At 32.0% G+C, this 16,724-nt stretch overlaps 2 protein-coding genes across 2 annotated transcripts; both read right to left on the reverse strand.

The window, feature by feature from the left end:
- Nucleotides 1-3,384: 3,384 nt before the first annotated feature.
- On the reverse strand, nucleotides 3,385-4,285 carry LOC125832366 (uncharacterized). The gene has a single exon (XM_049511510.1). It carries the CDS (start codon nucleotides 4,121-4,123, stop codon nucleotides 3,413-3,415), a length of 711 nt encoding a protein of 236 aa, XP_049367467.1. The 5' UTR covers nucleotides 4,124-4,285; the 3' UTR covers nucleotides 3,385-3,412.
- A 5,042-nt stretch (nucleotides 4,286-9,327) lies between these two features.
- Nucleotides 9,328-16,416, reverse strand: LOC125832165 (AMSH-like ubiquitin thioesterase 1). The gene is made up of 14 exons (XM_049511314.1): nucleotides 16,092-16,416; nucleotides 14,801-14,865; nucleotides 14,037-14,112; nucleotides 13,768-13,959; nucleotides 13,074-13,165; nucleotides 12,321-12,426; nucleotides 11,872-11,918; nucleotides 11,332-11,665; nucleotides 11,136-11,225; nucleotides 10,988-11,050; nucleotides 10,813-10,887; nucleotides 10,433-10,495; nucleotides 10,210-10,262; nucleotides 9,328-9,887 (listed from the first exon to the last, which is right to left on the reverse strand). Exons 1-14 carry the CDS (start codon nucleotides 16,209-16,211, stop codon nucleotides 9,713-9,715), a joined length of 1,551 nt encoding a protein of 516 aa, XP_049367271.1. The 5' UTR covers nucleotides 16,212-16,416; the 3' UTR covers nucleotides 9,328-9,712.
- Nucleotides 16,417-16,724: the final 308 nt, after the last annotated feature.

Below are 16,724 nucleotides of genomic sequence, written 5' to 3' on the forward strand. Positions count from 1 at the left end.
AGGTTGTTGATTACTAATCTGGACCTTTGAAAATTGAAGTTATTATTATTGTATAGGTATAAGGTAAGTATGATTGAATATAAGGTATATAATTTTGAATTTTTGAATAGTTAAAAATTTGTGATACTAAACTTTACATTCAATTTAAAATTTATAATCTTCTTTTAAAAAAAATGAAATATAACTCATAATTCAAAAATTTAATGTTAACGAGACCAGCTTCTTTGAGGGAAGACAAAATTGAATCTATATTGTGAAAGATTCAATTGATTATCCCTAAAATTGCACTATACAATTAGAGTGAAACCATTTTAAATAATAAATATATAAATTATTAAATATCCTTGATGTAGTTGTGTATTTAATTTCACTCACCACGCAAGTCTTGTTTGATTAATTTGTTTGTTATTCTAACATTTGGTAATTGTTTAATCTCGTGATTAACTATCCCAATATTGTTATTCTTAAGAATCGGATGTTTGAGTTTTATGTATATATATGATTCAAGTAGTAAAAACATTTTCTTCTGAATAATTTTTTTAAATGATTATGATGTTCAAATCAACTTGTATGTATTTTGATTAATTTTTTATCAAATATCTACGGTCAATCTCATCTTTTATACTACCAAAATTATATATATGATCACCTATATTATTTTTGTACTATATATAGTAACAAATTTTACCAAGTGGTAGTACTATATGAGTCAAATTAAGAACGTGCTCGTACTGATACTGGGACTGTTGAAGGACACCATCCAATGACTATACTCTCTGCTTCCTCATTTATTATTTTTTTAGTTACTTATTTGTATTAAAGTTCGATTAAATTTATATTTGTACCAAAGTTTCACGTCAGGCTAAAACAATTTCTAACAAAATAGACTCAATTTTTAGGGTTTGAATCAGAAATCTACCGTTAAGAATGAAAAATACCTACCAATTTAATTATCAGTAACAAAGTCATAATTATCACTAAGGAAATTCAAAAGGTAGGCATACAAAGAATGCAGGAAATTCAACATCTACGGTAAAAATATATTTAAAAAAATAGTTTCATACATATAGTACTATATATTTTTCAAGGAAATGAATTCGGTGTTCAAATAAACCCTCTACCTTCTCAAATGCATTTTACCGCAATCCTCATTGGTTACCTTACCTACTCTATTTAAATACCTACGTATATTATTGTCCTCTCTTTGTCCCTAATGGTCTTTTACATTATGATTAGTAACTCACTAGTTGGCTATGTCCCTTGACCTAAATAAGCAATTTCTTTCCCTGTTTTTGGACCACCTAATGAAAAGTTCTTTGAATGGCTCTGGCTGGATATTTATTTAGTCGTGCAAAGCATAATGAATGATTTAAAGTTAATTATCTACCAATATTGGTGGCCTAAATGAAGCAACTTTTAACTATTACTAATATATTTTTAACCAATCTGCTTGTCAATATCTATAATATACTAAGTGTGAATTTGGACACGATTTGGTTGATATTTTTAAAAGATAGTACTAATAGTCAAAATAAGTTGAAAAATAATAGTATTTGAAAGTTGAAGTGTTTTGGAAGTGAAAATAGAGTTGAAATTTTATGAGTAAGAACTTCAAAAATCTGAGTTAATATCTATTTTTCAAACTTCAAATTTTACACATTAGGTTAAGACGAAAAAATGGGTCAGTCTAACAAGCAAAACACTTATTTGAAATAGTCTCCGAATAATAACAGTAGCATACTCAGTGTAGTCCTACACATTGAGATTTGAAGAGGGTATAGTGAATGCAAACATTACCTCTACCTCAAAGGTGAAGGAGTATGTTAATTATGTCGAACTATCAAGAGCTCTTTTGTCCCTTTCTTTTATATAAAAATACTAGGACCAATTTCGACGCACTTAAGCTAATTTAAAATCTTTTTTATTTCTTATCAATATAGATATCGAATAACTATCCTTACCAAATTTAAAACTTAGATATATGGTAAAAAAATCACTTTAACATGTTATATATATGTTGGAATTTGTGTAGCTGTCAAGGGCTCTTTATAAGTTATTTTTCAGTATCATCCAAAAGTGAAAACACTAGGAAAATAGAAGAAGCCATGATACACACATAAACATAATTTCCAGTAATATATATTACTAAAATATATCTTCACCTACTTTGGTTTCATTTAATTAATTATATTTGAGTTGTGAACTTGGTAAGAATCATAATTTTGACTTTATATGGATGATATATACTATATTGTCTTAATCTCACAAAATCAGACAAAAACAGCAATGGACACAGTAAACCACTTTTTAAAGTAAAGTTTGAACCTAATCACAATATGGTACTATAATGATATAATATATTATATAAAAAAAATAGAAAGGACAGACCTAAAAGTAATCTTGAAATTTATATGAAATAATAGATATATATATTCAAGATAAATTATAAAGGAAGAAGCCAGAGAAGACAATCATAAAATAAGGTTTTATATCTATGTCTTTGTGTCTCCTTAGACAATGACAGTGGGGGATATTACATGAATGATATGAATGTGTACATTTTAACTCAATCCACCAAAAAATCATCTTTGAATGTGGATTTTTTAAAATAAAAAATAAAAAATTGTTTAGTTATACATTCTAATCAAGTGAAAAAAATAGATTTCTACTCACGAATTTCAAGTGATATACACAATATACAATTTAAAAATATCTTTAACTTTCAAATTACCTATGCAACAACTTCAACTTCAAAAGCCCTTTCTTTTGGGATAAATATACTCATGTTTGTACTATTAAGTATACTTTTTGCTATATTTTTTATATAAATATACGACTTTTGTTATACTATCAATCAAATATATATTTTATGGTGAGCTCAAAAATAAATAACAGACGTAAATATAGTGACTAGTGAGCTCAGAAATAAATAAATTATCCCTATTTATAAATACACAATTCACTTTACAAACCCACCCCACCCATCACTAGATCCTAGGAAGTGTTTGATCATAGATTTTTTTTCCCTTTTTTCAAAATATTATTTGGTTATATATTCAAACCAAGTGGAAAAAATCTACTCACATTTTTTTACTTTTTAAAAGTGATATAGGTTCAAACACAATTTAACGTTAACATACTTTTTTTTTCAACTTTAATTTTAAGAATTTAATTTTTCAAAATTTCAACTAAATCTATGTCCAAATGCATGCTTAAAACTCATAATTTTAGATATTACTGTTATCATGATAGCCAAACAAGACAAAATAGTGCCCAATTCTGCAGATATTCTGGATACATTTTTTTTTTCCTTCTGTTCAAATAACTCAAAAAAATAATCAAGAAATCTTGAATTTATAACAAACTGTGATGCATTTCATATAGTGATCACTACAAATTGGTACAAACAATATCATTTCTTACTCTTTTTATGTTTCCCATTGCGAAACAGAGACCCAAATCCAAATAAATTTTGTGATGCAACATTAAGAACTGGACTAATTCTAATACCATTACCATAATTAGTCCCTGCTGCTCCATAATTCTTCCTTAATGGCGGTTTTTGAGATGATGGAAATGTGTAAAAACTTGCTGGTGTTGATGAATTCTTGCTTTGCTTTAATTGCAGATTCCCCTGTTTCTTGGAATTTGGTACTGAACCAGTTGAATTGCTTCGAGATAATAAAGGTAATGACCAAAATGAACTACTTTTCTTGTGTGTATTAACACAATGAACACTACTGCTTCTTTTAATACCCCAAAAAGAATGATGTTTTTGTTGCTCTGTTTTGATTTCTTGTTTTGGGCTTTGATCATTTTGGTCAATTTGTGGAAGGGGTGGAAGAGATTGAGTCTTTTTTGATAAAATGGTTTGTTTTGAAGAATTGACAAACTTTTCTTGAAGTTGAATTGGGCGAATTATGCCATCTGAAAAGAGTTCATCTGCTGATGAAGTTTCTGTATTGCTGATACAGAAATCAAATTCAGAATTTGAAGGAACAGGTTCTTGGATTTGTGTGTTGTGAAGAATATTAGTAAGATTTGAAGGTGAAAGATTGTGGGAAAAAGAGATTCTTGGACTTGTAACTAAGCTTGGAGGCTCAGATATCATATCAATGGCCATTTTTTTATTTTGTTTTGTTTTCTTTGGCTCAATTATTGAAAGAGGAGAGAAGAGGAAAAGGGAAAGAAGACAAATATTCAAATGTGATGTGGGAATACTGACAGACTACAGAGGAGAAAAGGAAATTTTTCAGAGAATGGTTGCAGAGTCAAAAGGAAAGAGAAGAAGAGGCTAAATAGGTGGTTGGAATTTTGGGGCACTAGTAGTTTTACAATGATCAGTGGTTTTTCTGTCTAAAACAAATACTAAAATCTACTTGGATAATGGATAGGGTTATTTATTCTTTAATTAAATATCTCGATTTCGAGTTTTAGTTATTGATAGAGATTATTTTTTTGGGATAAATTTTATGTAAGTTGAATATAAATTAGTCAATTTTCAATACTTTGAGAGATATATTATAGATTTTGTTTAAAAGATGATTAAAACGAAATTGTATTTATCCTTCTTTCTTTTCTTATATATAGTTTTTCATATTTAGTGACACTTCATTATTTTCACTGAATTTAAATAAGTTATTTATAAAATATCTTCAGAAAAAAAGAAAAAAAAAACATTTCAAACTTTGTAAATGATCTAAATTTGCGATTTAGCTGATATTGTTAGTCCATAAGGGCAAAATCGAACCAGTTTTGTAATATCAGATTATAAATGTGACATTTCTATAAAAGAAGGGAAAAATTGTTTCGTTTCACGTAGCCTTGAGAGAGTTTTGACCTTTCCAACAATTTCTATACTCGTCTAAAAAATTTCATACTCTTAGGTCAATATCTAAAATAAAGTGAGACAAATAATGCAATGAATAGGAAACATATTGACACTAAAGAAATTCGTAAGAAGGGTATTTCATTCATTAGATAGAAAAGTTTACTGAAGTTTCACGATCCATTATTAAATTTATTTCAATTCTAAAAGCTCGGGGTTAATAGTATGAATAACATGTCTACTCCCTACAAAATGAGTATGCACGCTTAAGGGGAAAAGAGATACCTTCTTACTACAGCAACGAACTACTTTTATGAAACATTGAGTGAGTCTTTATGTCATTATGCTAATTATAATTAGCCTCTATTACTCATGAAAATACCTAAATTCTTTAGCAAGAAATTGTTTCTTTTAATTGCTTTGTTAGAATGTGCAACACATGTCAATGTCCAAATATCAAATTATAGTGAAAAAGCTTAGGGTAATAATAATAATAATAATAAGTAGAAACCATGAATGATTTATTAACACTTTGAAGCAACATACATCATTTATACAAAGCATTAACATACATGTTATATTATTTCCATTGCTTTTGTCTCTACACGTTTGAGTCATAGGCCTAAATACAATTGAGTAATTTGACCACATGCCAATTTTTAGACTATTGCTACTCAATTACGTTGGCTTCTAACTTGAAGCACAAGATCCTACCATTAAAAAGTGTGACGGAGTGATAAAATTTTTATTTATTGTTAACTAGAGATCTCAAGTAAAGTTCGAGTCACAATAAAAATTATTAAATTCAACAGTTTCGATAAAGATCATATTTTATATTTTAAAAAATTACATAACTTATTCAGAATAACAAATAAAATTTTTTATGATTATTCAAAATTTATAAATTTAAAATTTCTGAATCCGCGTTGAGTTAAAAAGAAGGAGGTTGTGGGTTAACTTTTTCTTCTCTTGACTTTTTAGTGTCTGCTGACTCCAACCACCGACTTAATTATTATTACTATTATTTTACCATTTTTTTCTAGATAACAGGCTTAGAATTTAGATGAATGAATTCTTCATATATAAATTACTTATTGACTAGGCAGGTGCTATGTTTTTTTAACATACACACGACAAATATAGAAAATAAAAAATATAAATATAGAGAAGAAAAAAATGAGTCATGATGGCTTGTACAATTAGGTTTAAGTATGTTTAATTATTGAAACATGATCAAGAAAAACATGGAAATTGTTGATTACAGGGCCCTTTCTCTAGATAATCCAAAATCCATCATTGATTTGTAATTGCTAACAACATAACTAGGTCACCACGAATAATTTATCTCGATTGTACCTTTACCAACTTTTTTGTTTATAGTTAATTAAGATAAATTGGAATTAAATAAGATACATTTTCCCTTTAATTTAATCACTTTCTTTGCAAATAAAATCAATTACACTACTTATTCCTACAAGGACATCAAACCTAACTTCAACGCTCTCTATGATGACTTTTGTCATGCCTCTATAAAAATTAAATTATGACAATCATTATCACTAAAGGTGAATTTATTGGGTCATACTTAATTCAATTCAATTATTTGTCCTAAACACAACAAATCAAGAGTCTATCAGAAACAACTTCTCATTTCACTAAGTATGAATAAAATTAGTGGTAATTAAGGGGTGCATGTCAAAATATAAAGAAGTAAAATCGTGTAGAAATCAAAGAGTGTCAATACATAATATATACACAATAACACAATATAATTTTTCGATAAAAAATTAATACCCCTCAAATATATGCAACTCCACCATGGATAAGGTTGCATACATGCTACTTTTCTTAGATTGCATTTATTAATTGCACTAGCTATATTGTACTATATATTATTAAATGTCACTATTTGTTGGTGACTCCCCAAAATAAGAACTGAAATATACTCTACCTCATTATTTATTGTTGTTTGACTTTTGTTACTACTTCCCTTGGATAAATTCCAATATAATAGAAACTATTGTGGATTGATAATTTGATATGACTAATAAATAATCATTAATACGATTTCAATTGGGATTAGTTGAAAGATTGTTGAAGGTTTCACGTATATTTGGTCTGATTCTGATGTAGAAGACATGCTTTCCATTTTCTTCTTAACAATGACATGATAACTACAGATTAAGCAAAGAATGCAAAGAATACATGTTCTTTTATTTGACAGTTTATCAATAAACATTGGAAGATTTCACAATTGTGCTATGCAATACTTGTACGTTGGCAAGGTCTTACCACTTCCTTCTAGAACTAACATGGAAAGGTTCTTTTTTGTTGCTAAAACTAGTTTAATATTGATTCTGTTGCCAACATTGTAGATTTATACTATCAGTTTTGGAAGGTTCTAAAATTGAATTGACATCACTAAAATGGAGGTATTTAGAGACTACCAACATAATCATTGATTATAGCAAGGAGCCAATTTATGAATTCTCAATAATCTCAAAATAAAAAAGATTTATTTTTTTATGTAGAATCAAACTCCCATACAAGAGGCCGATAAAGCTTAATGGAGTTCTGTCACTAATACTGGACCAAGTGATTCTTTGTCACTGAATTCCCAATAGATATTTCTTATATATTTAATAAATTTTTTGATATAAATATAAAATGTGCTAGAAGTTACTGGGTTCTATATCCTAGATCCCCTCCCTCATGAATAAACAACAACAAAAAAAAAAACATAGGCTTCACATGATTCGAGTTTTTTTTTTTTTGGTGTCTAGCAATAACTTGCAAAGCGTGATAGGAAAAGGTAGACAAAAATAAAGTAACACGAACCATTTATGTTATATGCTTGATTGGAAAACAAAAAAAAAAAGTACGTAGTTTTCCATTTTCTATCATCTTTCGTTGAACTAGGGTCAACGAGTAATTACAAGCGGTCATGTTAATGTATCGATGGATCGATAGAGTCCCTTTCTATCAGTATCAGGGAATCTATTATCATTGGACCACCCCTTATAGCAAAAGTTACGAGAGAAATTAATGTTCACAGTAAAAAAATATCTGAAGTTATCCCATAAAAAGTATCTTTCCCTTCCTTGCCTGTTGGGTCATGGAAAAGCAATTCAATTTCACATAAATAAATTCCAAATCATTCAAAAGAAAAATAATTTAGGTTGGAAAATGACAATGATGGTAATGATTAACGAAAATCTAAGATTAATAGCAGAGATGTCTAACTATTACAAGTCCAGATCCATAGAACTGATGGACATGAGTGGGAGGTATACATTCATCAATGACAGCCCTCGTTCACCACAAAGGTTGTGTCAATTTTTCAGGTTTTTGACAGACGAACCATATTTTAAGACTTGACATGTGACCAAGTTGTCTACATTATGCAATTTAGGCCCAACAACACACCTAAGTTGTGGATTCCCAAGCCATACAATACTCAGCGGGTTGGCCACAATTCATGGCATTCACAACCTTACAAGATTACAGGGTCCCAGAATCAAGTATGCATTTGTTGCTATCGAAGATGTAAGCAAAACAAAAAAGTATGTCAAATCAATGTGCTATTTTTAGTCCCCTGACAGTGCTAATTCAAAGAGTACACATAACACCTTAGGCAAATCTTACATCAAAATGAGAAGAAAATGAAGTGGTTTACAAGGCATAGCATAAATTCACACAATTCACTCACTTTTGGATTCTATGATGGCTTAGTCCAAAGAACAAATCTGTAAGGTTTTTTGAGCCAAAGCAGATAATACAAGTCATGGGCAGAGATCAATCCTAATAGGCTAATTCCACCACAAAGGTTAAGTCTGCCTTGCTTTACCCCACCAATCAATCCACCCCAAAAGTTAATGCCTCGACCACAAGAAAACAAACAGTAGACTATTCAATTCAGCCAAAGACGATAAAACAAACTTTCTCCCCCAAACAAAAAGAAGATAAGATTTAAGGGAACATACAAAGCAACAGCTGAGCAAAAAAAAGATTCTACATAATACAGACATGTACTGCCTACTCTAACAAAAGGCAGGAAGGATTACACTGCAGATATTCTGAACAGACACTTCCTCCTATATTAATCAGGGGCCCTGGACAACAAAATAGGAAATATCATGGACGAGATCATTGGAATTTGAGCACCATAAAGTTGTAGGATGGCACATAGCAAAATATAGATTACTACCAAATAATGTTCTCCAAATTTAAGTTGTTAAATCATTCAATAACAAAGTCAGTCTTGGATAAAGAATTCTAACCTAAATCGTTTTTCTTTTCTTTTCAACCTCTATTTATATTTTGACCGAAGCAAAATCTTTTTTTGAATTTTTAGTCATTCTAAATTATGCAACAACATACCTAATTAAATCCCACAAGTGGGTCTAGGAGGGTTGAATGCATGCAGACCTTACCTCTACCTCGTGGAGGTGGAGAGACTGTTTCCGTCATTCTAAATGATGAAGAGATAAAGTAAAAAATATTCTGAACCAACAAAACTATATTCACAAAGTACATGTGACAACTGATGTACAGTTACAATAGCTATGACGTCAATAGTTTTGACATTTTGCAAGTTTACACACGATGATGCCTGAAAAAGAATTTCTATTTACACAAATTGTTCTAATTATGCGTATTCAAAGATGCAGTTCTATTTATATCTGCAAGAATGCCAGGCATGAACGTTTTACAACCTTTACCTGCACGCAATCTGCAGCTTCAAAGGTGAGAGTTACCCGATAACAACAATCAAATTGAGTATTCACCGATTATGTATTGAATCTCGTAGACCAACCAACATTAATCAATAAACAAGCACCATGGAAAAAGATGTATTTTCAAATCATTAATCAATGATCGGAGTCATCGCAGATCAATGACATCAAACTTCAAGTTAGAATCCATATAGACATCTGTACAATGCTTGTAAATTGGGCTACCATCAGGAGGAGGGTCATGCGGATGAAAACCACGCCTTGGACATTGTCGTATAACTGTCATTCCACCCGGATTTGTCAATCGGAATATTCCATGAGTTCTACGCACAATAGAATACCACAGATTAGTTAGATGAACATCATTAACTAGAGATAAAAGGGAAGATTGTCATTTCTCACTTGTAGGAGGGATACAATCCTCAACAAATAATCCCACCCACACCAGGACTATTTTCTCCAATCGTGGAAGATAGCTAAATATTTTTTGGTTAATTAGCTAGGTTGAGTAACTAATCTCATCAAGTAAGATATATAAACCCTATCAAATGATTGTATAATGCACAAAACATGTACCAAACATCACCAAAAAGGGCATTACACTAAGAGCAAAATCTACTTCACCAGAGATTGAGTCTACTTTACCTTGAACTGTCTCTTGGGGCCATTACTATTGCAATTGCTTCAGGCAACATAATCTGCTTAATCATTAGTAAAGGAAATAAGTGAATCCAGGATCAGTGATGAAATCATATCAATAATTAAACATAAATTCAGGTGTAATGGGCAATATAAACTTTGCCTCAGTTTTTGTAAACAAACTAGAGGCATATCCCGGTTGAGGAAGTAGAGTTAAGAGTACAGAAACCTGATATGAATACTGGGTATGAACATCAATGGATGACATGAAACATGATTGCGTTGGATGTGTCTGAAAAAGAGTGCAAAGTCAAGAGTCATTACTTGTGACTTTACGGGAAAAGATGCAGTAAAATAACTTGTAGAAGATACCATGGACAACATTTCAATATACATTTCCTATTATGACTCAATAAATTGCAATTGAGTATTCTAGGTGTTCTACCCGCTACTTGATAGTTCTTCCACATATTTTCTTACAAAAGCATAGCAAACTCCACTAGATCACAGAAACTGAACTGGGACTTGATACAATAGTTTATACTTAGCATGACGTCGTAATTCAGGAGTTATTCATCAAGGACTAGGATCTTCGCAAAACAGACTTACATGAATCCACCCAAGAGGAAACAATGATTGCTTATCTTGAACTTCAAATATTTCCTCCTCATTTGTAGTTTGACACTGCTTAGAAAGAATTCGATCAGGATACTATCCAAGGAAACACATCAAAAGAAAAATACAATTACTCTTTTTATGAATAATATAAATGAATCTTACTTACCGAATCTGATGTCGATTCCTGCTTAGGAATGATCAGAGCTGTGATATAAAATTTTCGGTTTTTCTGAAACAAGCAATAGTATGGATGATGATACAGTTACAAAGAGATAGTAGCTGAAAACACAATGATAAGAGTTAATGGGACATACTAGTGATCCAGCAAGAACACCACAGGTTTCAAGATTTTTGTTAGTATTGGACTTAGCTAACTTCATGAAAGTATCCATCACAGATGCTGACTACAAAATGAGAATAGGTGAAAGTATTTTATAATGTAAAACGAGAAAAGAGGACAAGGAAATGAACAACCAAAAAATTGAATAGGAAATTGTAGAAAAATCTCACAATGTGCAATTGCAGGGGATCTTCAGAACAGATTAGACCATCAGGTGATGATTTAACCAATCCACATTCCACCTCTTCAACTGGACATGCTGCGGTTGGCATCAAATCTTGTACCTCCGCAAGAACAGGTGGAGGAGAAGGTTGTCTAATGATTTCTGATTGTAGAGGGCTTTCTTCTGCATCAAAGGAAATCAATGAAGCAGGTTCCTCAAGACGCAGCACTGGCTTGTCACTGTTGACTGGTAACATCAATTCCTGACATGGTTTCCCACATTCTGAACTGATATTATCCTTCTTATCAGAAGATTCATTTTCCAGAGGCTGCTTCAGGAGGCTGTTTATGGATTAAGAATTATACTCAAAAGCCAAATACAAGCACACTGAGAAATAAACTTATACGGTAAATAATATTATCTATTGGTAGCTCAGGAATGCATTATAAGCCCGGACAATGCTATTACTAATACGTGTAGTAACAGCGAAAAAAATTCACAAATGATAAAACATGTTGAAAAGAAATCAATTAGCTAAGAAACTCACCTGGGGATCAGAACAGGGGTGAAGTCAACATTACTTGGATAAGACACCTGCATTTAAGTACAGAAGTTGTTATTTGTTAGACTTTAGTCCTTACATTTACTTGAACAGGACTTAAACCCTTATATTCCTGAAAAAGGTTTGTTTGCCGGGACACTCAATCTATGCCTATCCTCCCATGATCCAATCTCAAGAGCTTCTGACCTTGTGCAAGAGTTTGATTGCAGAGATGCATGAGAATGAATTCAACATAAAAGACATTGGAGACTAGAACACTTACATCTTGATTAAGAGTCAGGATTTCATTGACTTCTCACTTACAAGGATTAAAATTGTATTTTACCATGCCAAAGTTATAAGAATACATCCTTCACTCTCCTCTGTCACTAGTTTGAGGACTATAATCATGTTTATCTAAGACAAAAAAAAATAATTTAAAAAATCCTTCATACCCCTCTGTCACTAGCTGGAAGCTGCAACTGTCCTCGAAGTCCATTCGGACCCAAGATGGAATGTCTGTTCAGAGTTTCATCCGTTGGACGCGGAATACTAAGTGACCTAGAAAAGCAACATAATAAACAAAGAAGAACATTGAATAAATAGTTGACATCCGGCAAACATAAGCTCAGTTTCACCTTGACTAACGCATTCTACCTTGCCCATCATTGTTTCTAATCCACATATTGTGCCAGCCTAAGAAGAGATTTTAATTTGCAAATGCTATACAATATGATTTCAGTATGTAGATGTGTGCTTGCTATGCTTTGTGGACAAGTTAATGCTACAGCATTTACTTCAGGAATCTTTTAATCCAGTATACAATGCAAAATGTATCATTATCATTTAATGCTCAAGGCTTTATTAAGATAAAAAGAAACTATTCTTGACATCCATAGGTTTTACTTTCATAATTTGTAGGTTCCAAGTAATAATAAACACACTACTCTAAGGATGAAAGCTACAAAGAGGTATGTATACTAAAGTCTGCTGGTGGTTCATGTATAACAGTATAAGTGATTCCATAGGTCTTCAGTAAATTTTAAGCAAGGTAAAATGAACAGATTCCACATGCAACATTCAGATTTAGCAAGAGACCCCAGACTAGAGCCAGAACTAAGCAACTACTCCATGCCATTAAAGTGCATTGATCGGGCACATTGCATCTAGCAATAAATAACAGAGTAATTTTTATTGGAGAAACGTACAAACGGCGGATATGCTCATCTACAGGCTTCACAGGCAAAAACTGTGTGGTTGTTGGAACTTGATACCCAAATTCTCGAACAGGCACCGCTATCTGTGAGATGCAGAAACAACGTCATCAAAATAGACCATTAATACAAGCTGTAAAAGTTCCAACTACCAATGAATCTAGCATTTCGTTCACAACCTTTCACCTTATCTTAAATAAAATCTTCGAAGGCAATCTAACACAACCATAATCTCAACATTTTAAGTAGAGAAAGGTAAAGGGCTGAGCCCATTATCCATTGAATTTCGAATTGTCCACCATTGGCCTTTGGGAATTTCTCGGTTATCGAACAAAATCAATTTTAAGTAAGAGAAACAACATATGGCTATGATACACCAAAGTTTTCTTATAATTTAAAATTTTCGTTTCCGGCAAGCCTCTTAGTTAGTGGAATTGCAATTATCGCTTTGGTAAGCTTCAAACAAACAGTTTTTCAACATCTTCAGTGCATCTCTTGATTTTTTGTTATTATAATTATATACAGTGTGCTTGGAGCACTGCACACCAGTAACCATACACTTTCTAGAAAATATGAAAGACAAATAGAACCCACAAAACCAGACTTGCATGCATTACAACCAAATTCAAGGCAGCCAAACAAGATCACTTGAATGACACCTAGGAAGTAGAACGTACACGATGCATACCTTATTTGTCCCCCAAGCCTTAAAGCTTTGCTTATTGCCAGGAGAATATTCCCCTGAGAATCCTAAAAGATTATTTTGATGATGATTGTTCCCCTTATTCACTTGATATGTGCTTTTTCTGTTTAGAGCCTCAAGTTTCTGTTGAACTATTGGCTTCAAATCCTCAAGCTCAGCCACAGCATTTAGTAATCTCTAGAGATCAAATATAAGAAAGTCAGATTAGGTAAAGCTTACATATGAACACATAGGAAAGGCATCAATTGTCTTACCTTTTTCAAATAAATTTTGTTGCTCTGCAGTGATGCTCGATAATCTCGATGGCATGGTATTGTCTCAGAGACCAAACTTAAACAGAAAAACACACGTAATTTAAATACATTGCCAGGCATTCAGAACAAAGTTAAGACATCCAAATCATTGAAACCACTTAGTAATTCAATCTAGAGGTTTCTAATTTAAATATAAAATAAAAACTTTAAGGGTTGATTACCCTAACTTGAGGTTACTCTATCAGACATAACCCATCTTTAATTTCAGTTACAAACTTCCTGCACTTAACAATTTAGAGAAACCAAAAACTTTTTCTATACGTAAATTAACCTACTAACCCACTGGATAAGAATGTGGATTAAAAACAAATAAAATATTTATTTAAGTATTTAACAAGCTTCTAAAACTCAGTTTTTTAAGAAATCTGGTGAATCAAAGAAAGTTTTGGAAGGCTCGAGCATAAAATTTAGACAGTATTTTTGAATGCTTCTCTGTATCTTATGTTAGCAAGTACTTCGGAGGTAAAAAATAAAAGAACTTTGATGCATGCACTATTGAGAAATGTTCTTCTTAGGAGATAATACTATTATCCAATAGGGTGGCTTGGTCAACTCTGAAAAAAAAAAAAAAAGAGTTTGGGTACTCAAAACTTGAAAGGAAGGTCTTCTAGCATCTAACCACCTCAGAATTAAGCACAATAATAAACATAAACCTTAATGCAGTCTCTGACATTAATTTTGGATCATGTGACTTCCCTTCTCACCTTGAGAATCTAAGAAGCATGACATACAAATCTATGACGTCTCCCTCTGCGCGAAAAATGTCAGCCTACAATATCGTAACCATATCATTTCCTGCAATGTTGCTTGTAGAGAACACAGAAGAACTTGGACTCATACAGAAAGGTATTTATAAACTATTCCTAGCAGCAAAAGCACTTTAGCACCAAAAGGCATTCAATTGAGTGACATAAGAAGTCATAAAATGATGGAGAAGTTACTAACCAGTTGCATATCAGAACAGAAAATTCCAACTCAAACAGACACAATTGCACCACCAAACAAGTACCATGCTATAGTTGCGATAATATTAAGAATGCAAAGAAAAGGCTCCAGAGTATTAACCAGGTATAGCAAACAATAATATAGTGGCAGTGGGTTGATCAAACAAGGGATCAATTGTGGCTAGCATAAAAGAATTAGCAAGGTTCTCTAAGATCATCAAAAGCAACAAGCAACATACAGATGTGATAGTTATTGGACAAAGTAGAAGCAACTATCTTAGGGAGATTCAGTCACTTCAAATATGTAATTGTATACCAATACTTGGCAGAGCTTAATTCTAGCTAATGCATCTGCTTAAAACTCAAATAACATTTTGACATCTTTGATCGCCTGTTCTTCTATAATATACCAAACAAGAGTATAACTAGAGTAAAGGGGATTATATATGCTACTCGAATTGGAATAGGATCAGAACAGACCCAAGAACTAACCTTGATGCAAAGCCAAATCTTAATGAAAATCCAGCATTGGACCTAAGTACTGACCTAAGAAATGAGTATGTGTTGCCCTAAATACACCAAAGTGGAAGAGCTTCACTTGCTCTGTTTCAGCAAAACCTAAACAGCTAGCACTCCATTCGTGGTTCAACGGTTCCTTATTTTAGCTAGAAAGGCATTACATAAGTCAATGGTAAAACCTGGGCAGTGGTAATCCTAGAGAGTTGCGAAAAATTGTTTCCAATTATGGAAGTCTGCTTACTATTAGTTTCCCAATTAAAGAAATTATATATAAATAAAATCACAATAATGATAGTGACAACAACAACGAAATACTCCCAATAGTTCTCCAATGAAAACCCTACAGTCGCCAATTATTTTCAGTATGCAAATAAAAATCAGTGATTCAATTTTCAAGCTTAGGAGTTGCACATGTAATGATATAGCTTTGATCATTGAACAATCGATCGAAAATTCACTAACTTAGTTCACAATTCACGGAAATTCAAATAAAAAGTACAAAATCATAAAGTAGGTTATGGAAAAGGAGGACCTGTTTGAGGACATTATCTGCGATGCGATAGTAAATTTTCAAAGCGATTCGATTATCCACATCGAGTTTCTTCGTACGCGCTGCGATGTTGATTTGCCCCGACGACGACCGAGTCATCATATTGAAGAATTTGGAGGTTTTAATTCCTCTATTTCTGCTTCCTTATCATTCAATTGAAGCAGATCGTAATTCGTAACGTTGATCAGACACAGAAAATTGAGTCTTCAATGGCTGCCCCTGCTTGGAAGAGAGAGAGGTAGAGATTGGGGAAGGCACGGGCGAGGAGAACACAGAGGTCATTCATGAATCCTACAGGGGCAAATGTGGAAAGGCGATATTAGGGCTCGTTTGGTTGAATAAACATTGATACTCACACTCTTTTTTAAAATAAAATAAAAAAATCTTATATAATAATGTACCCATATGTCCTTTTATATATTACTCGGTTACTCCCATTGTATATTGAAATTATAATTCATTTCAAGTTATATTTGAGCATAACATAATAACATACTCTATATAATTTTACAAATTGGAGTTTAGAATAAGTAAAATGTATACATATCTTATATTAATCTAAGAGGTAGAAAATATGCGATAGACCTAGCTCAAGAGAGAAAATTTCAAAGTAAT

This window comes from Solanum verrucosum, unplaced genomic scaffold (genome assembly GCF_900185275.1).
Source record: "Solanum verrucosum unplaced genomic scaffold, falcon-dt-bn FXZP01000009.1, whole genome shotgun sequence".
Taxonomy (NCBI): Eukaryota; Viridiplantae; Streptophyta; class Magnoliopsida; order Solanales; family Solanaceae; genus Solanum; species Solanum verrucosum.

What these genes read in the sequence shown, in the direction of transcription:
- LOC125832366 (XM_049511510.1), bottom strand. Translation starts at nt 4,123, where the DNA reads ATGGCCATTGATATGATATCTGAGCCTCCAAGCTTAGTTACAAGTCCA.
- LOC125832165 (XM_049511314.1), bottom strand. Translation starts at nt 16,211, where the DNA reads ATGATGACTCGGTCGTCGTCGGGGCAAATCAACATCGCAGCGCGTACG. An exon ending in CAGATAATGTCCTCAAACAG is followed by an intron (nt 14,866 to 16,091) that starts GTCCTCCTTTTC and finishes ACGATATTGTAG; the next exon opens with GCTGACATTTTTCGCGCAGA. An exon ending in AGGCTTGGGGGACAAATAAG is followed by an intron (nt 13,166 to 13,767) that starts GTATGCATCGTG and finishes TGCATCTCACAG; the next exon opens with ATAGCGGTGCCTGTTCGAGA.